The following is a 21155-nucleotide window of genomic DNA, read 5'->3' on the forward strand; positions in this document are numbered from 1 at the left end:
TCCCTGCTAGGTTTGGTGATGGGACAACCCAGGGGACTGGTGACAAAGCTCCCCTGGAACAGCCTCCAGCACTGATGGAGACGTGTGTGCATCACAACACCGGCCGCTCGTGTGATTAGTGGCAGCTCAGCTCATTCTGGCTGCGAAAGGTTAAAAAAGATCCCAGAAAAATGTTCTCCCTCATGCTTGGTACTCTTGGGGTTGGTTAGTGTGCTAACGATGGAGGGTAATTTAATGGTTAAAAAAAAGAAAAAGAAAAGAATAAATGATTAAACTACCTGTGCCTGTCCCAGGGAGCATGATTGGAAGAAATACAACTTTAACTTATTAGGTAAGAAAGAGTAATACAGCTGAGCTCAGGGAGTGCTGCGATCGTGGCTGCTCTCAAGCTTCTCCCACCCCAGACGCTCCTGCCAGACCCTGGTGCTGCCAACACGGACCCCGGGACTCGGGCTGGCCGCTCCGTGTCCTGGTGACACCGGGGGACAGACCAGGACAACCCCCAGACAATGCCAGAGGATGGGAGCCGCCCCGAGAGGAGAAGGTGAGCCCTGACCCAGCTGATGCCCCTGTCACCAACACCCAGCGAGGTGTCCCAGCTCCACTGGGGACACGGTGGATGTCACTGAGCACCAAGAGCAAAGCCAAAGCAGCCCCTCACCTCCACACACTCAAGTGTCACCTCCTGGCACCTCCACCAGCGGCTCAGCAGTCAACCCCCAGCCCAAATCCTCCCCCGCCCGTGGTTTCAAACACCATCTGACGTGTTGCTCCCCGGGTTTTGTTTTTGTGCTGTTTTCGGTATTTTAGTCTTTTTTCCAGGCCAATTTGGACAAGAAGATCACAGCGCGATCGCCCCTTGTCTGCTCTCTGCCATGCCGCAGCTAAGCCATGCCACGTGTTTGGAGATCAGCGCTGCCGAGTCCCTGTCCCCATACACAGCCGGGGTCCCCCCCCGCGGCACAGCGTGATGGATTAACGGGGGATTTGGTCTGGATAAAGCACAGGCATTTCTCCGCATCCCTTGCAAGCACCAGCTCCAAAGCAGAACCAGGAGCACCCTGCGGGCTCTGCGTGATGAACACAACCAGCGCCATGCAGAGCGGATGGCACGACGGGCACCGACGGGGAAAAACAGTTCGCATGTCAAACTATGGGTTTGCACAGACAGCATGCACCCCCTGCTCTTCACCCCGAGGACACAGAAAGATGCTGGATGGTGTCTCTAAATAAAAGTGACCCATTGGCTGCTGTAACAATGGAGATCTGGGTCACACACACGACCTACAGCCCACAGCCACCTACAAACACATGCGGCAGCTCCAAGGCAAAGCAGAACATTGACCTCGATGGGGAAACAAAACCACGTTACATGAAACCGCAGTGTGGTGGGAATAAAACAAGCCCAGTTGTCGCTGGGAAGCAAGAGGTGCCCCGAGTAACGCTGCTGGACCGGAGCAAGGAGGCCCAGGGTGGCCGGAATGCCGGAGCACCCACCATGGAGTCCTGCAGCAGGTCCTCCAGCCGCGTCAGGCTCGTGTTGTGGTCGCAAGAATACTTCCTTTTGATGGAGTCCTGCAGGTTGCGCAGGTAGGTCTCTGACTCCCGGGCGTCGCTGAAGAACTGCAAAGACAAAGAGGTTCATGGAAACCTGCACAAAAGGCCACCGAGCAGCCAGCAGCACTGCGGGCAGGGGACAATCACCCCCACATTGCAACCAGCGGCTCCCAAGGTTATTCTGGCTTGGAGCTGTTAAAGCAGGACTTTGAGGAGACCTTATTGTGCCCTTTCTGTAATTAAAAGGGGCCAATCAGAAAGATGGGGACAGGCTTTTGAGCAGGGCCTGTTGCGACAGGACAAGGGGTGATGGTTTTAAACTAAAGGATGGAGATTCAGGCTGGACATGAGGAGGAATTGTTGTCCCTGAGGGTGGTGAGAGCCTGGCCCAGGTTGGCCAGAGAGGTGGTGGATGAACCATCCCTGGAGACATCCCAGGCCAGGCTGGACGGGGCTCTGAGCACCCTGAGCTGGTGAAGATGTCCCTGTCATGGCAGGGGGGGCACTGGGGGACATTTGAAGGTCCCTTCAACCCACAATATTCTATGATCCCACATGGATAGCCAGAATTAGGTGGAAGTTGATCCCTTTTGCCCCAATGAGACAACCCAGAGAGCAGCTAAGGAGAAGGAGACGAGTCATGAGAAACCAGCCCCCATGAGCACCACAAACCCCTCCTTCCCTCTCCCCCAAAGGGAACAGCAGCGTTTGAAGCTCACGCAACGAGATGCGGTGGATGGAGAGCAGGGAAATCGGGGCTGCCCCTCCCCAGGTACCTGGAAATAGGCAGCGTTCTCCTTCACGTGCTGTTCCACGCACAGGCAGAGCTGCTTGATCCACTGCCACTGCGTCTGCACGGCAGCGCTGTACGCCTGAGAAACACACGCACCGAACGGTAATGAGTAACGAGGGTCACGGGAAGGACACGGCTACAGCCGGTGGGATGGACAGAGTGGGCAAGATCTGGCTGCAACCAGGAGGGTTCGGACACAGGCACAGAGAGCAGGAACACAGGAACAGGGCTGCAGCACACACAGGTCTGTTCTCTCCCCAGGGAGAGACACGTCCCCACAGCCCTTTGCTTCACCACCGCAGTTTTCCTCCACGCCTGGATAACTCCGAGCAAGCTGAGGCTGTTCCCTGCATCATCTTGCTTTAGAAAAGGCTCATGCTCTGTAGAAGCATATCCGAGCTTTAATGTGAGCTGAGGATTATTTAGGAACGGCCTCGAGCTTCTCACTGCACTCCCAAGAACATAACACTGCACTGACGTTCTGCTACCACCATAAAACGCTGTACTAGCTCTAGCTGCCCATAAGGGTGGGACAGAGAGTTTCCCACTCCCAGGTGAGATGATTTGCCACCAGCTGATTCTCAGGGCTCGTCCTGGCACCCACTCACCTCCACGGTTTGCTTGGCCGGGTGGTTCTCCAGGGCCAGCAGCTCGGCCGTGTCCTGCAGGGAGCGGAAGATGTCCTGCTTCTCCTCCAGCTCCGCCGTCAGCTCCTGCGGGAACGACCGAAGCAAAGTCCAAATCTCGGCTACGTGGAGCAGCCTCACTCAGAGCATGTGTCCAGCTAACGCAGGTGTGGGAGTAAACACCAGTGGTGCTCAGGGACACCAGTACGGCTCAGGGAGCAGCGCAGCCGGCTCCCATCAGGACAGCTCCTGTGCACCAAACGCAGATCTAACACAGACACTGGAAACCTGCCCGGGGACCTATTCAGTCCCAGACAGTGCAATTGTGGAAAAACAGCAATTTATTTCTACTGCTTTTAAGAGGAATCAATGCTCCTCTTTAGCTCAGATTTTTTTTCCCTATTAAAGACGCCTTTAGCTCCAAATAGTGCTAAAAAACCATCTTTTGATGCCTTTGCGATTGAAACTCAACTGAACAAACACTATTTGCACCTTCTGCTCTAGGGAGAGCTCTTTCATCCACTGCACTCATGAACTACAAGTTCAGCGACTTGGGAGGGAGCATCAAACCTCCGGGGACTTGAGCTCTGTCGGTAGCTGAAGGTCCCAGAGTGGATCCAAAGCAGCAGCAGCACCCAGAGGACACCCAATCCCACCCATCCTGCCCCGCGGTCGCTCACCGAGAAGTAATTCCTCTTGGCTGCGATGTTGGGGTTGTTGTCGCTCCAGTCGTAGGCCAGTTCCTCCTCCTCCTTCTCGTTCAGCCAAATCAGCTCAGCCGTGGCCCGAGACACAAACCCGTGCAAGCTCTGGAGGTGTCTCAGCCGAAAGCCGGAGGTTTCCTGAACACAACAAAGCATCATTGCCCTTCCCTGCCCTGCAGGCAATGGGGGTCTGGCCCCCTCCCCACCCGGGGAACAGGGATGTGGGGATGGACCCACCCCAAGCCCACTCACCATCAGCTTGCAGTACTGTGTCTCCAGCTTGCCCAGCGTCTCTGTGTAGCTAGCACGGAAATTCTGAGATATTTTACCCTGAAGGATGAAAAACATACTCCTGTTAGCCGAATCACTCGAAAACCCCATCTCCAAATCTTTCTCCCCAGCCCTGTGTGAGCAAGAGGAGGTGGAGAGGATGCAGCAGCCTCCAGCATCAATTCAGAGGTTCTGTCCTTAAAAAATATCTCTGCCCCTGGCACTTTACCCACAAGAGGCGATTCTGATGCCCTCGCCTTCCCGTACACATTGTGCCACGCGCTGTCACCCGGCCCGTGTCCCCGTACCTCGTACACCCTGGCCTCCTTCACGCTGGAGCCCAGCTCCTCCACGCTGGCGTGGACGTGCCGCTGGGTCTCCAGCTGGGTTTCCACGCTCGGCAGGTCAGTCCCCCACTCTGCCCGCTCCAGTCTCATCTGAAACAGGCCAGGAGGTGCAAGTCAGCTCTCCTCATCTGCAGGAGCGTGTCTCAAAAGGACACAAGGGCATGGAAGCCTCCTGGGTCACTCAAGAGGAAACAAACACCCTCCAAGTCCTTGCGGAGAATCCTAAGCCAGTGATCCAGCACAGAATGATTTCTGGAACAGTCTACACAAGCTTTGTACACAAGTAAAATGAAACGACTGACTGCATCAGTACAGATTTGCTTCCAGCTTTGAAAGGACCTTCTGATACCCACTGATCAGCAGGATAACAAGAGAGAAACCCAACTCAAGACAAAAGCGTCGGCGCTCTCCAGAAACCTTGAACAATCAAAGCGATTATTCAGATAAAGGCAGGAAAAAGCCCAGACCAGCTTCCTACCTCCCCATAGGTGATTTGGCCCAGCACTCACCTGCATCTCCTCCACCCAGGCCAGCAGCTCGTACACGAACCGGAGGCTGCCTTCGTCTTCGGATGAGGAGATGGCCACCAGCTCCGTCCTGCGCATGGGCTTTCGGAACCAGGAGGCGGAGGAGGTGTGAAGCCCTTTGGTCAGGGACTCGCCCTTCAAGTGCGTCGTGCTCAGCGTGGTAGTGGGCGCCAGCTCCAGGCTGGAGAAGTGACCTTTCCTGTACAGGTTGGTGCATTCCAGCCGCAGCGTCACCAGCTCGTCCTGCAGCCGCATGATCCTGGAGAAGCGAGCAAGGCATGGGTAAGAACCATTGAATCATTTGGGTTGGAAGAGACCCTCAAGATCATCAAAACCAACTGTTAACCCACCCCTGGCACTGCCCCATGTCCTGAGAACCTCATGTCCGTCTGTCCAACCCTCCAGGGATGGTGACTCCAGCACTGCCCTGGGCAGCCTGTTCCAATGCCCCACAGCCCTTTGGGGAAGAAATTGTCCCCAGATCCAACCTCAACCTCCCCTGGCACAACCCGAGACCATTTTCTCTCATCCTATCACTTGCTAAAGATGCTCACATGCTCCCTCCTTCCCCACAACAGAGCAGAGGAACCCCGTGCACCCCATTTCTCCAACCACAGACCATCTGGGACACGGCTCCTCTCACCTGAACACCAGCTCCTCCAGCTGGTAGTAATTCTCATCCCGCAGGATCTGCACGTCCACCTGGAGCTGGCGGATCAGCCCCTCGCACTCCTGCAGATACATCACCACGTCGGATTCGTACTGTACCGGCTGGCCCGACTCCAGGTGAGCGGCGTCCTGCACCGAGAGAGGGGACACTGAGGGACGGGTCCCTCGGGCACGTGGGCAGAGAGAACACGAGAGCAGCCCAGCATCAACACCAAAAAAACCCAGAACTTTTAATCCACAAGCTCGATTTGAACAGAAGAACATGAGTTCATCACTCACACCACACCCAGGACATCCCCTTTAGAAGCTCCTGCAGATGAACTGGAGCTTCTGGTGATGGATGGAGTCCCATGGTCAGTCCCATGGATGGTCATTTAAACACGTCTCTCATTTCTTGCTTGGGTTTACCCATTTTTAGCTCCCAACCCTTACATCTCTTTCTCCCAGAACAAAACACCCCTCTTCAGAAATCTTCTCCCTGCCCAGGTAGCTGCAGTCTGCAACTGCATCCTTTCTGCCACTCTTTTAGACAAATAAAACACATTTGGGGCTTTTTAAGCCTCATTGTACAAGCAGCTTTCCCAGAACTGCAGTTCTCCTCCAAGCCAACGCTTCTGCAGATGTCCAGACTCAATAGCTGCATGCCCAGAGGCAGCTGCTGTACAACAAGGACAGTCCCCTGTCCCCAAGATCCTCATGTCATAGATCCCCAGGCATCCACTGTCACCTCTATAGCCCCTCCAGGATGGGCTGAACATCAGAAGAGAAGGGAAAGATGTCCAGGGAACCCACCACCCCATAGAAGAGAAGGGAAGAGATGCACATAAAAGAAGAGGCAGAAAAACAAACAACCAAAAATCCATAAGAAATTAGGAGGGGGAAAATCACCACCCCCCCCACTCACAGCCTGCAGCGTGTTCTTTGCGAGAGTGAGTTTCTCCTCACAGCTCAGAGCACCATTCTGGATTTTGTTAGCGATTTGTAGCAGCAATTCCAGCCTGCGGTGACAGAGGAGAAGAGAATGAGATTTGGGATGTCCCCACAGCCAGGGGAGCAGGGGACACCCCCGCGGGGACACCCCACCATGGCCACGGTCCCCACCTTTCCACCGCTGGCCGCAACAGCTTCTCACGCTCCAGCATCTCGATTATGAGTTTGCCCCACTCCTCCTCCACATCATTGGGGTGGTAGCCCTGGGGCAATTTGATGCGTCCAAATTCAATCCATACCTGTGGGAAAACATCAGCGGAATGGAATTTTCTACCTCCTCCTCCAGCTGGGTAGAGAGAAACTACAGCAAGGAAAGCGGGGCTATAAGGCACCAGCTCTGCCTCCGCTCCTGCAGCATCCTGCTTGCTACATCATTTACCCTCAGGGTTATTTCCACTTCTCATTCCAAAATAAACCCAAACTGAGCACACTTTAGTCTTGCTAAAAGCACAACACTCCCACCTACAAGCCGCTGGGTAGTTGCGATGATACTTACTTCTAACAGTCTGTAGAGCTCCTCTATCCTTCCTTTTTCCTGCTCTTTCACTGGGATTTCAGTTTCTTTGAAGTGTATGTACTGGTTATAAAGTGCCTGGGATGAGAAAGGCTCATCAGAAACCCATCTGGTGATGCCACCGAGCACAAGGGACACTGTGCACAGAGCTTGTCCAGGACCTACCTTTAGCTCTACAGGGTTCTGGGGGAAGGATTTATCTGACATGAGTATCGTGTGCTGCTTGATCCAGGAGATGAGGGATTCCACGCGGCTCTGGTACTCCAGCCACCTTGAATCCACCTCCTGCGGGGCAAGAGCATCCTTGCAGAGCACTGCCAGTGGCAGGGACACCATCCCAGGTACAGGAGGGAGGAGGAGGAGGAAGATCCTCCCTGTGAGCTGCTCCCTGGAAGCCAGCTCAGCTTTTCCAACAGCTCAAAAAATGTGGCATAACCCACAGAGTCTGGAGAACACCATGGACCTACGGGCACGCTGGTAGTTCTCAGGGCAGGCACGTTCATGGGGAAGCTCCTTACTCCCCCAAAACCTCTTCCATCCATCTGCTACAGCAACAGGGAACCCCCCAAACCCTTCCCGCAACAACCAGCTGCCTCCAACCGCTGTCCCAACCCGCAGCGATGCTTACGATAGCGCTGATCCCTTCTCCTCCCTCGGGGACTTTGGGAAAGGCATCGTAGATTGAAGACACGTAAGTGATCACGGATTTCTCATCTGGGGACGGGACATCCACGTCTGGCAAGAGAGAAGCAGGAAGGGAGTGAGGAACGGGAGCGGGCGGAGGGGTCGATATCCCCCCGCACCAGCCGCTCCCCCGGCCGCCCACCTTCGGCATCCAGCAGCCGCGTGACCCCCAGCCGCTCGGCGATCTCAAAGGCTTGTTCCAGGTTCTCCCGGTTACTCTGGATCTGCACCCTCTCCATGTCCACCAGATCTGGCCTGCAAGACACATGCCCGAGTCACAAGGGTGGCAAACAGCGCAAGGTGTCCCTGTCCCAGGCTGGTGGCTTTCCAAGGGGACCTGGGCTGCAGCAGCTCCCCAGCTCGTCCCCTTTGGAAAGGGGTGTTTAGGCTGTGAAGAAAACACCCCCGTGCTCCTCTGGGACCTGCCCTCTGTGCCCAGCGTACCAGGCTGGGACCACAAGCCCTCTGTGGCAGAATATAGAATCATTTTGGTTGGAAGAGACCAGCCCCAGCCCTTCCTCCCCACTGAGATGATGCTCTTTGCTGCTGCTTCCTCCCCACCTGTATCTGTGGATGAGCGCGTTGAACATCTTCCCGTCGCTCCAGCACGATGAGAAGTTGGTGCACTTCACCCCGATGTAACCGGCCGTCACCTTCTGCGTCCACAGAAGCAGCTTCTCCTTGGCCGACATATCCCCCGACTCCCCACTGATGTAGATGTCGGAGATCTGTAAGGAAGTGGCACAGCCATGGGGTGATGTGGGACGAGGAGGAGACTCCACCAGGCACAGCCAGTGGCCATGAACTTGCCCAAGACCCGGCAGCTGCCAGGAAGGACAGGAGGAAACCTTCAAATGTCCCCCAGTGCCCCCCCTGCCATGACAGGGACATCTTCACCAGCTCAGGTTGCTCAGACCCCGTCCAGCCTGGCCTGGGATGTCTCCAGGGATGGTTCATCCACCACCTCTCTGGCCAACCTGGGCCAGGCTCTCACCACCCTCAGGGCAACAATTTCCTCCTCATGTCCAGCCTGAATCTCCCTCCTTTAGTTTTAAACCATCACCCCTTGACCTATCACAACAAGTCCTAATGAAAACTCTGTCCCCATCTTTCTTATCAGCCCCTTTTAGGTATGGAAAGGGTACAATAAGGTCTCCCCAGAGCTTCTCTTCTCCAGCTGAACACCCCAACTCTCTCAGCCTGTCCCCCAGCAGAGCTGTTCCAGCCTCAGATCATTTTTGTGAGCTTCCCTGGCCCCTCTCCACCAGGTCCATATCTTTCCCATGCTGAGGACCCCAGAGCTGGATTGCACGGTTTGGGCAGATGGGAGATCCCAACGTGAAAGAGGCACAAAAAATACCAACTTAAGAAGCAGAAAACAGCACTTGGAGGTGCTGCTTGGGAGGCAGAGGGATCTCCCCGACCTCCAGCCAGCAAAGCCACCGTCTCCACCCCGGGAGCAAAGGGAAGGATGGGGACAAGGCTGCCACATCCCCCCTCTGCCTCGCCATGCCTGCAGAGCCGGTGCCAGGGGGTGCCCGTGACCCACCTCCCCGACAAAAGAGACCGACGGGCACAGACCCCTCAGACAGACACACGGCACCGGCTGCGAATCCCAGACTCGCACGTGACAAAACGCACGTGTCCCCGCATGCCAGCGTATCCCTGATTGGCACGGCTGCCTCCTCCCCCGGCTCCCCAATTAGTACGGCGGCCTCCCCTTAATTAAGGGGCAGACAAAGGGGACGATGTCAGCCTCGCCGATTTTCTGGGGCGCCTGTGTGAAGGCTCACGGATTCCTCCTCCCGGCGCGGCAGGGACGCGTGTGCCAGCGCCCAGCCCCACCTGCCGCCCCTCCCGGCCCTGACAACACCCAGTTGCTTTATTCCTCCCCTAAAATACGCCCGGTTGGGCGCTGCCAGCGATCCCTCAGCAGGCAGGAGGCAGGGACCGGCGGGGAGGATGCTGCCGAGGCACGGCAGCGATGGTGTCATTGGTATTCTGCAGCTCACCTCCCCTTCCCCAGCCTGAGCCGCTCATCACACACAAAACTGCTCTTTGTCAGGCGCTGCCACACCGCCGGCGCTGCTTTAACTCCTCCAGCCCCGCGGCCGGGGCGCCGTAGGGATGCCGGGATCCAGCGCCCATCGGATGGGGCGACGGACCAGGCGAGCAGCAGGATGGGACCCTCCGCACTTTGAGGGAGGGACCCACAAACCTCTGCCCAGCTCCCCCTTAGTGGTTTCCTAGCAGCTCTTAATTAAGAGTGGGATAAAAGCTTCTGCAAACACACCGGTCGGCAGCGCCCCACCTGGGCTCTCCTGCACCGCTGCCCATTGGGGAGCCCCTTGCAGCTCCCAGCTCAGACAAATCCTTTATCTTCCATCGTTCACGTGGCACTGGGGTTCTCCGAGCGCTGGGCCTTTCCCCAAGGGCAGGAGACCCTGCTGTAGATGTGCTTACGGAGGTGCAGGATGCGGCGCCAGCTCCACCCTCCTTTCTTCACATCTCCGTGTCAGGACAAAGATTTAGGGAGGCACCGGCGAGAAGATAGAGTGGAAACTCGCAGGATCTGGGGCCAAGCCCTTCCAAACCCTTCCAACATCAAGCAACTGGTGGCAGGAGGCTGAAGGCCAGAGGGCGGCTGTGACACCGGTCCCAACGCAAAGGTGTTGGGGGCCACAGCCCCTTCCCTGCCCCTCCAACCACACGCTTGTCCTGGGGTGTGCAGGGCTCAGCCAAAACACAGGGCACCTCCAGCCCACCCAAAGAACAACCTCCAAACCACAACAACAGGCTCCGAAACCCAGCATCACCCCCTCCTCTTCCTCCCAGACCCGCCTCGGGGCAGGGAGAGCCCCCGCATCTCCGTGTTCATACACTGCCCGGTAGCCAAGTGTGGGCAGCAGGAAGGGGACACCCCAAAATCCCACCGAGGACACAGGTGCCACCACTGACAACAAACACGAGCGCTGACTCCAGCAAGACCCGCTCTCCGGCTGCCTGTGCCAGGAGCAGAGGACGGGACAGGTCGGTCCCGGGGACACTTTCCCGGCAGAGATGCTCAGAGGGGAAAAGGCACCCGGCAACTTTCTGCACCAGAGTCCTCCCTGTGCTCAGCACAAGGTTGAACCTTGTCAACATGCCCATCCCCAGGAGCCACCAGGATCTGGGGGCTGCTGAACCAGATACCCCGACCCGTTCCAAAAAGGGGGGCGAGGGCACACGCAGACACTGACCATTCCTCCGGCTGTCCCTGAGCTCCCACTCCGAGCCCGGCCCTCTGCAGCAAGCCTGCGGCCACTGTCACCGCGAGGTGTCATGGTCCCACCAGCTCCAGCACCCTTGGCTGACCGCCGGGCCGGGTCGCTGCCGTAGCCCGAGGAGCTCCGGGCCGCGCCGCCGCTGAAGGAGGACGGGCTGCGGGAGCCCGGCAGCCCCTGCCCATCCCGAGATGACGGCAACACCGAGGATGTCCCCATGCTGGGGTTTTCCAGCTGATCCACCATGGGGGACGGTGTAGACAGTTCCGAAACGGTGCCCGGCTCTGCGGAGGATGAGCAGGTCCACGCGGCGCTGGAGCTGGGATTGTCGCTGCCTCCTCTTCCCCAGGCACCGCGGGCGCTGCCGGCCACGGGCTCCCGGCTCTTCGCCGGCTCCTCGCCAGGCCTGGTGCTCACCGGGGCCAGGAGCCCCCCGGCGTGGCCATCGGCGTCACCCCCGCGCAGGGGCAGCAGCACGGCCCGGCGGTTACCGGCGCCGCTCCGCTGCAGCTCGACCAGCCGGCTCACCGCCTTCTCGCAGCCCTTCTCGGCCGGGTTCTCCAGCAAGCGGGCGATGACGGTGGTGCCCTCCTCCCGGGACGGCCCCGCCGCAGCCGGTTCCAGCACCAGGCGAGCTTTCTGCACCTCCCCCTGAAACCGCTCCTTCACCTGCACGATGAGCCCGGGCTGCAGGGATGCTGGCTTGGGGTCCCCTGCACCGTGCCGGCTCCCGGGGGGCTCCTGTCCCCCCTCCTGCTGCGGGGCCGCCTTCCACTTCGCTGCCTCCTCATCCTCAGTGACCTCCAGCACCGGCGGCTCCTCCTGCGGCGCAGCCGCCGGCATCGCTCTCCTCTTCCCCCTCCGCCTCCGTTTGAAGCGGACCCTTTTTTTGGGAGACAGCGGGGCTTTTCCCACGGCTTTTTCCTTCTGCTCTTTAACGCAGCCCAGAGAATTCCCCATCGCCTCCTCGGTGCCGGCAGGAACGCGCTTCGAGCGAATCGCCGGCTGCCGAATAAATCCCGAGCCGGGTTTCATGGGCTCAAAGCCACGCCGCGCAGCGCGCCGGGGACCGTCCCCCGCCGCCGCTCCCTCCCGCCGGCCCTGCCGCCGTCGCCGCCGCTCCAGACAGCCATCTTACAGCCTGGGAGCTGCTCGGAAGACAAATTCAAAGCATCTACACTGCAGTTCAGAAATCACTTGACCTAAAAGCAGAGGGAGCGGGGATTGGCTGCGCCGTCCTTCTCGCCAAATATGAGGTAATTGGAGCACGGCCCTCGCCAGCACAAGCCGGGAGCAGGAATCGCGGGGAGGGAGGGTGGGAAAGGGTGGGGAAGGGGGGATAGAAAACACAGAACCCAGGGAAGGTTGGTAAAGGTAGAATAAAGGAAGGGGTGGGAGAGAAATGGGGAGGAAAAGGGAAAAAGCAGGGAGGAGTCAGAGCGGCTCGGCAGACGCGCGATGGGGATGGGGATGGGGATGGGGAGCTGCGCCGGCTCCCGCAGGGGTGTTTCTCGGCAATTTGGGAGGTTTGCTCCTTAATTCTTAAATATTGAGAGCCCTGGGAAGCTGGTTCACGTGCCCACCCCCCTGCCAGGCTCACCCGGCTCGGGGTGCAGAGGGTGTCCCCAAGGTGCCCTGGGGACCCGGCATCGCTTCAGGAGCCGCAGTCGTGGGGTCCCCAACGGGCTCCGGCAGCACCGGCGCTCCCATCCCCGCTCCTCTCGGAGGGACCAGCGCAGGGTGACACATGACAAAATGACAGAAAACAGGGGGCACCAGCCCCCCCAGTCTGTCCCCAGGGCTCTCCCAGCCGCCTGTCCCCAGGCACCGGGACATGGATTAAGAGGTTCACAATGGAGCCACAACCCCATAAAAAATCCCGTTAGCGCAGGCGGGGGGAGGACGCGCAGCCTCAGCACCAGCCCAGCTCCCCCGGGGCACAGAGGGGACCCAGGACCTCCTGATGTCCCCTCCCCGGTCCCCTGCACCAGGACTGGGCCACCGCGAGGACAAGATGCCACCAGCCAGGGCCCCACTGGCAACAACAGTGACTCATCAGCATCCAGCTCCTGCTCGATCGCGGCTGCTTCCCGCGGCCAAAACACCGGCAGAGCGCATCGTCAGCAGCCTCACACGCAATTATCCCCATGCTCCCCCCCAAAAAAAAGCCTCTTCTTAAGAAATAGATGTCGGGAGGGGCTTGCCCAGCGCTCGGGGACAGCATGGCTGTGCTGGCACAGGGCACACACATGGAAATCTTCCTTACGAGGTCCCAAAGTCAGCGCTGGTCTTCTCTGGAAGATGCCAGCGGGTATACGGGAGGGATTTGGGATGCAGCAGCTCCCATGGGCTCAGTCCCACGGTGGTGGCGGCCCCAGAGCTAATTGCACATTCACTAACGAGCCGCTGGCAGCAGCACGGCTGAGCAAACCCCACGTGCCAACGCGCTGGTGGCATGAGGGGCCACGCATTGTCCCCCTGAGGACATCAAAGCTGCAAACAGACGATCTGAGGCTGTTAAAGATCCCAAGACCCTGTTTTGTAAGAGCATCTATAGCACAGGATTGCTGGAGATGGTCCAAAGTGGGCTGGTCCAAAGCCCAGCTGGGTCACAGAGCTTCTCCCATCCCCGACCTGAACCGCTGTCACGTAGCTGATATTTTCCATCTCAACAAAAGATCCTGTGGCTGCTCTGACCACCCAAAGGGCCGGGAGCACCTCAGGACAACATCCCCATCAGTGTGAGCTCAGCCCGTCCCCCTTGGCCCCCTCCAAGTTTGTTCTTCTCCTCCAGAGACTCGGCTGAGCAAACAGTCACCACCAACAACCCTGGTGCCAACCGGGAGGCCACTGCACACAGCCCATCGTTAACGATTTCATCAGGCAAATGATGAGAAAGGGGCCTTGCTATTCCCCGATACCGCTCTCCACGACACCGCAACGTGTGCTGATCCCCCAGACCAACCCATGGTGCCGGCATCGCCACGGAGCACGTGGACAACCAGAGAATCATTTGGGTTGGAAAAGCCCCTCAAGCTCATCAAGTCCAACCGTTCCCCACCCCTGTCCCTGCCCCATGTCCTGAGAACCTCATGTCCGTCTGTCCAACCCTCCAGGGATGGTGACTCCAGCACTGCCCTGGGCAGCCTGTTCCAATGCCCCACAGCCCTTTGGGGAAGAAATTGTTCCCAAAATCCAACCTCAACCTCCCCTGGCGCAACTTGAGGCCAGCGCCCCAGTGTGACAACGCGCTCCCACCATCCACCCCGCGTCCTTTGGCAAAATACCCTCCTGACCTACCTGGAAATGGAGGATGATCGTCCAGATGAGCCCCAGGGTGAGCTTGGGGTTGCCGTCTGTAATGTCATCGTTGCGAATGTTCACCAGTTTCACCTGAAAGAGAAGCAACAGGGTCAAATCTCCTCGTCAGCCTCACCCACAGAGAGGAGGGGGACATGTCCCCAACCAGGCTGTCCCCAGGGCCACCCCCAGCACTCCACAGGGAACACATTCAAACACCCTGGTGCTTCTAAATGAGGCAGCAAGGCCTCCCCAAGCCCCGGTTCAGGAAGGATTTTTCACCTCTCCAGCGTTCTCCATCTAGAAGTGCTTTTCCAGCACTTAACGGCTTTATTTCAGCTCACACAGAAGTGCCTCATCCCCGAAGCCTGGAGCACTAGTGCATAATTTAATAGCTGCAGACCACAGAGCATGGTTAAAATAGAATGGCCGAGCTTTATTAACTCCCTCCTGGGCTCAAAACAAATCAATCAGCCCTAACGAAGGCAGAAACACCAGCGCTGAGGGTCTGGCACCCACCCTGTCTGTCCCAGCAGATTCTGGGGGTGATTTAAACACACGTGCAGTCCCTGAACCTCACGGAGATGCTGGCGACACCGGCCTCAGTGCTCCCAGCAGATGCAAAGCACAGCGGTGCTGCTCAACTGCTGCTCCTGCGCTCCTTGCAGCCACCTTTCTGGAAGCTGCCACCTATTTCGGGTTCTTCTCCCCTCATTGGGCTCTCCAGGGGGGTGTCCCCGCTCCCCGGCACTCAAGGGGACCCCACAATGTCTAGTGGGAGCAGCCAGGGTAAGACATCCCAACATGGGCACTGTCATCAGGCTTCAAAGGAAAAAGCTGCTTCATCCAAGTAGAGAAACAAGCTCCCGAGAGCCGCCGGCAAAATGTCTCTATCAAGGGGCTGGGGAGGAGGGGGTGGAAGCGGCTCTCCCTCCCTGCAGTGGGGTATGTGCTTATATTTATTCAGTGCCCTCAGGCCAACAGAGAGAGAAGAATCTCTGCTTCAGCATGAACTGCTGCAATTCATCATCATCTCGGCATATCTGAGGATCGAGAGACCTGACCCAACAGGCGGAACAGGACACCCGGACTGGGGGCTGCGGGGGTTCCACCTGCAGAGCCAACGAGGCTGAGGAATCATAGAATCACAGAATCATTTTGGTTGTAAAGACCCTCAAGAACATCAAGTCCAACCATAACCCACCCCCGGCACTGCCCCATGTCCTGAGAACCTCATGTCCGTCTGTCCAACCCTCCAGGGATGGTGACTCCAGCACTGCCCTGGGCAGCCTGTTCCAATGCCCCACAGCCCTTTGGGGAAGAAATTGTTCCTAAATCCAACCTCAACCTCCCCCGGTGCAAATCAGGGCGCAGAAGTGACATCAGTGACATTCGCAAACCCCTTCCCAGAACAAGATCCTCCATTTTGATGCCAGTTTTTGTGCCGCTCTGCTTCTGGCTGAGCCGAAACGAGCCCTTACCTGCCGCTGCTTCAGGAAATCCAGGGCGATCTGCACGTTCTGCAGCCGGTGGAAACGCATCCGTCCCTTCTCACGTGGCTGCAAGAGAGAGAACGCAGGTTCAGGTCAGGCTCGGGGGGCCGGGCAGGAGCCCCCCCACATGCACAGCCGCCCCCCACGCTCAGTGCGCTGCTGTGACCCCCCGTGCACCCCACACACCCTGCTCTGGAGGGAAATAAAGTCATTGCTACCCATGGTCCTGCTGAAAAAGGGCAAAAAGCCCATGGTGGGGCATGGAGGTGGGAAGACGCTGAGATGTCAACCACCTCCAAGACCCTGAGGGTCCACGTCCAGGCTCTGAGCTGGGCATAGAACGTTCCCAGGACTGGCTCAGCTTCCAAAATCCCAGGGCAGGATCTCACCCAGCCTAAGCTCAGCCATGTAAGCTGGGAAGATGGCTCAGCAATGAGAGATTTACCCGAGCGGGTACAGAGCGCGACCTGTGGGGTGGATCAGAGCTGGACATGGGGACGTGCGCAGGCACGCTCTGTGTGTTCCCGCTGCCAGCAGAGAAACCCCAACCTCAGCATCAGCCCCTGCAGACCGGGGGATGGAAAATACACCTTTCTCTTACACCTGAGCAAGAGAGGTTCTCCTGCCCCTCTGCTCTGCCCTGGGGAGACCACACCTGGAATATTGTGTCCAGTTGTGGCCCCTCAGTTCCAGCAGGACAGGGAACTGCTGGAGAGAGTCCAGCGCAGCCACCAAGATGCTGAAGGGAGTGGAGCATCTCCCGTGTGAGGAAAGGCTGAGGGAGCTGGGGCTCTGGAGCTGGACAAGAGGAGACTGACGGGGGACTCATTCCTGGGGATCAAGATGGAAAGGGGGAGTGTCAGGAGGATGGAGCCAGGCTCTTCTGGGTGACAACCAGTGACAGGACAAGGGGCAATGGATGCAAACTGGAACACAGGAGGTTCCATTTAAATATGAGAAGAAACTTGTTCAGGGTGAGGGTGGCAGAGCCTGGCCCAGGCTGCCCAGGGGGGTTGTGGAGTCTCCTTCTCTGCAGACATTCCAACCCGCCTGGACACCTTCCTGTGTAACCTCATCTGGGTGTTCCTGCTCCATGGGGGGATTGCACTGGATGAGCTTTCCAGGGCCCTTCCAACCCCGACACTCAGTGATTCTGTGATTTTGGGGTCCAGCCCCTTTGGGGTAACCCCCAGTTGTGCTTCCACCTCCACTCACATGCATGTGGTGACCAGTGGCACCCCAGACCCCACGGTGGCACCAGCCCCCCGAGAAGGTGCCATGCAGTGCGAGGTGAGCAGCCGGCACCGCAGCCCCCCCGAGGGGACCCGGCCGGGAACAGCGTGCGGGACCCGTCCCTGTCCCCTCCCGACCCCGTGGAGGGGACACATGCTGTCACACTGGGTGGCTGGCATGCCCTGGCTGCAGGTGGACACTGCAACGCACGCAGATAATCCAGTTAATGAGAACGCAGCCCAGTAACAAGGATCACGGCGTCTTGTCACTCGGGGTGACCACCAAAAAACCCCGGTTAAAACCTAAAATAGGGGCAGGTCAGAGCCCCCGGCGACGCTGGGCTGTACTGGACTATCTGGTGTCACTCCGGTGTCCACCGGGACGATGCTGCGGCCGGGGCAGACTCAACCTACTTCTTCATCATCATCATCTTCCTCCTCTTCGCTGCTTGCACGGCACCAGGCCGGCGCTTGCACCAGGCGAAGGCTCCTCTGAGCTGGCGGCTCTACCGGCTAACGAGGAGGGGAGGGACGGCGGCAACGGGAGGGGGACACAACAGGGAGACAGAATGGAAACCAAAATGCAACACCCAGGTAAAAGGAAAAACCAAAATGAGCAGGGATGAAGGCGGCTGGGGCTCCGGCACGGGAATTTGCCCCTGGCTTTGGAAGCCGGAGCAGCGAGGAGGAAATTGCCTGGATCACAAACAGCTCAATCCAATTTTTCAGCCTCCACAAAAACCGATTTGGCATCTCGGGAGGGGAACTGAAGGAGGTCTTTGCCCAGATCCTATTTTAAGGGAAAACTAAAATAATTCCTGCTGTGCTACCCTGTTGCAGCGATTGGGATCTTCCCAGAGCTGCGTGAACGTGTCAGTCTGAGGAGGAGGAGGAGGAGGAAGGAGGGGAACCCTACGATGCTCAAGATGATGCCACCGACTGCTACAAATCCAGCTCGTGCAGGAGCCGAGCGTGGGGCAGGAGGGGCAAATCTGAGCTAAACTGCTGGGCACGCTGGCACAGAAACACTTTTGGCCAAAGCCGTTATTATCCATTATCTTAAATACGGAATCAAATCTAGAAGATGAAGGCGCGTGAGCCTTCACAAAGGGACAGCTCGACCAGAAGTCAGCGGCTTTAATCACAGGTTTTGGTGGTATCCGAGATGCCAGCCTGGGGAACACGGGTTTGAGCGACAATAAATAAAATAATAATCATAATAAATACATTAAAATAGTAATAATAATAAAAGAAACAATGAGAGACATTTGAAAACAAAAGTACGGCGTAAGGAATGACGGGTGACGGTTGGGGGTGACACAAAGGAGTGTTTGGGGGGACAGCGGTGTCACCGGCCAACCACGGGGACTCACCAGCTTCACTCCCGACAGCACCTCCAGGAGGGAGATGAGGTTGTGGCCGTCTCGCAAATCTTCATAGAGGTCGTTGATGTGCTTGCGCACCTGTGGAGGGAAGTGGAGGGAGAAACGTCAGAGCCGCAGCCCCACATGCATTTCACATGGTTATTCCAGAATTATTATTCAATAAGTATTGCTAAGGAAAGCAGCCCCTTGTTTCCCAAATGACCTGACAGAAGCTGCTGCCGATTCTGTGCCCCAAAACTATCTGTGAAACCATCCGTGCTCCAGGCGATCCCACAATATCCCGCTCAGAGCGCTGCAGAAAGGGCAGCTTGGCTTAATCGAATTACAGAATCGTGGAACAACAGGTTGGGTGGGACCATGAGGATCATCTGGTCCAACCTTTCTCGGCAAAAGCCCAGTCTGGCCAAGCTGGTCCAGCAGCATCTTACAAGTGTTGGGGAATCCACCCCTTCCCTGGGGAGATGATTCCAAGGGCTGATTGTTCTCATCTCTTGTGTTCAACCAGGAGTAACTTGTACCCATCACAGATTCACAGAGGAGCCAAAAGCTTGATGCAGAGGTTTGTGAAGCTGGCAGGTAAATACAGCTCTCACACTTAACGCCTAAACAACTTATTTTTGGGCAAATGGAGAATTAATTAAAGATCACCTGGCATTAACGAAGCAAAACAGGTGCGTGGTCAGCAGGACAAGGGCAGTGACCCTTCCCCTGTGCTCTGCATTGGGGAGGCCACACCTGGAGTATTGTGTTCGGTTCTGGGCCCCTCAGCTCAGGAAAGAGATTGAAGTGCTGGAGCGGGTCCAGAGAAGAGCAACAAGACTGGGGAAGGGACTGGAACACAAGCCCTATGGGGAGAGGCTGAGGGAGCTGGGCTTGTTCAGTCTGGAGAAGAGGAGGCTCAGAGCTGAGCTCAGCACTCTCTAGAACTACCTGAAGGGCAGTTCTAGCCAGGTGGGGATTGGGCTCTTCTCCCAGGCATCAGCAATAGGACAAGGGGGCACGGGCTTCAACTCTGCCCGGGGAAATTGAGGCTGGAGATTAGAAAGCAATTCTGTGCAGAGAGAGTGGTCAGGATTGGAATGGCTGCCCAGGGAGGTGCTGGACTCACCGGCCCTGGAGGGTTTTAAACTGAGATTGGACACGGCACTTAGTGCCATGATCTGGTCAATGGACTGGAGTTGGACCAAGGGTTGGACTGGATGATCTCTGAGGGCTTTTCCAACCCAGTCCATTCTGTGATTCTGTGATGTTAATCCTGTTTATTTACTTACAGCTGCAAGCATCTCCCTTCACACACTTTGGGGCTCCTCTCCATGCAGGAGCATCTCTTGAAAGACAAAAAAGCCCTTTTGCCCTGGTAAAGGGGGAAACAGCCCCATGTTGGGACCCCCTTCTTCACCCCAACTGCCTGTGACCTGGGTGGGAGGATGTACAAGCCTCATATTAAGCAAGAACCAGGTTCTCAGGAGGCAAATGTGATTAAAAAAGGCCTGTGGTGATGTTACAGTGCCCTCCAAAGGCACCGGCACGGTGCGGATCGACCGCAACCATCTCTGCTCTGAGTACAGAAACGTATGAACACTACAATCCAACGCAAACATTCCTAGACAAAATACAGTTATTTATCTGTGCTAGAACAGACAGATGGTCATTTAACCAGCCTTATAATGAAATATGTGACTCTTACCTTCATCAAGTGTTTATTGACCCATTTAGTGAAGGTTTTCTTCTGGACTCTGTCCCGTTCATCTGTCAAAAGAAGACAAAAGCAGCTCTTGGTCGATGTTTCTCATGCAGAAACTCAAATGACTTTGAAATGAGGGGAAGAGCCAGAGGAATCGCCGGCGCTGCCAGGACCACGGGACAGATCCTGCGCCCGCACAGGGAACAGAAGCGGCTTAGTCACGGGTTAGCGCAGGACGGGGCCATTCAAACAAAATACATTGATTTTGGGGGAGGAATAGTGTTATTTGAATAAAAGCAGTGTGGATGATTGGGATGGGTATTGCTGCAAGTGGTAAATGGACCCCCAAAGTGTGTCACACCGGCGCCTCCTTGTCCCCCCAGGGACACAGAGCGGGGAGGGAGGTGGCTCTACCTGAGCCCCCCGCTTTGGGAGGGTGTCCCTGCTCCCCAGAGGTTTAACGCTTTACATAAACCCCACAGATGTCCTGTAACAGGCTTCCGCCGGGCGCTACCAGCCTGTCCAATTAGCAGCTTATTCTGTTGCTGTATTTTTGGTTCATTGGATTGTCGGGATTTAACGTTTATTCCCGTCCCGGGCTCAGCTGGGGGTGCCCTGGCCGGACACCGGCAGCGGCGAACGCCGGCGGGACAGGGTGACAAAGGGGGTCCTGTCCCCAGGGGTGGCCACCAGCCCCATGGGGTGACACGATGGGAGATGCCGAGCAGCAACATGGGACAGAGAGTGTCTTGGTACTGACCCACAGGACAGAACCAAGATCCTGAGTGCTGCCCCATCCAGCCTGGGTATCCCTGGGACAGAGGGGACAGGACGAAACCCACTATCCCAAGACATCCCTTTGATGCCGCTTAACCCAGCAGAAGCACCCTTTGCTTTGGTTTTAAGCCAAAATAATCAAGAAAAGGGGAAAAAAAAGACACACCCTTTGCTTTGGTTTTAAGCCAAAAAAATCAAGAAAAGGGGAAAAAAAGACAATGTCTATCAGCCCGGGCTCCCCGATGGCCCCGTGTCCCCCTTCCTGGGGCGGGGGGTCCCTGCCCCAGCCATGGGATCAGGAAAACGTCTCCACGTGGCAACCCGTGCAGATTTGAGAGCG

At 57.1% G+C, this 21155-nt stretch overlaps 1 protein-coding gene across 7 annotated transcripts in view; it reads right to left on the reverse strand.

The window, feature by feature from the left end:
- The window catches only part of MACF1 (microtubule actin crosslinking factor 1), a 130598-nt gene that overhangs the window by 85738 nt on the left and 23705 nt on the right, over nt 1-21155 (reverse strand). For all 7 annotated transcript variants that reach the window (XM_082071590.1, XM_082071586.1, XM_082071585.1 and 4 more), the window contains exons 2-20: nt 20042-20103; nt 18343-18432; nt 15726-15803; nt 14245-14337; nt 8243-8409; nt 7824-7936; nt 7626-7732; nt 7163-7282; nt 6980-7075; nt 6595-6722; nt 6398-6491; nt 5468-5622; nt 4807-5083; nt 4259-4387; nt 3933-4010; nt 3657-3818; nt 2959-3063; nt 2334-2429; nt 1498-1623 (exon numbers count right to left, since the gene is read on the reverse strand). In XM_082071590.1, the coding sequence (XP_081927716.1) occupies nt 1498-1623; nt 2334-2429; nt 2959-3063; nt 3657-3818; nt 3933-4010; nt 4259-4387; nt 4807-5083; nt 5468-5622; nt 6398-6491; nt 6595-6722; nt 6980-7075; nt 7163-7282; nt 7626-7732; nt 7824-7936; nt 8243-8409; nt 14245-14337; nt 15726-15803; nt 18343-18432; nt 20042-20103 (2276 nt within the window). The remainder of the gene's footprint in view (nt 1-1497; nt 1624-2333; nt 2430-2958; nt 3064-3656; nt 3819-3932; nt 4011-4258; nt 4388-4806; nt 5084-5467; nt 5623-6397; nt 6492-6594; nt 6723-6979; nt 7076-7162; nt 7283-7625; nt 7733-7823; nt 7937-8242; nt 8410-14244; nt 14338-15725; nt 15804-18342; nt 18433-20041; nt 20104-21155) is intronic.

The sequence above is a fragment of the Streptopelia decaocto genome (genome assembly GCF_964273445.1).
Source record: "Streptopelia decaocto genome assembly, chromosome: 23".
Taxonomy (NCBI): domain Eukaryota; kingdom Metazoa; phylum Chordata; class Aves; order Columbiformes; family Columbidae; genus Streptopelia; species Streptopelia decaocto.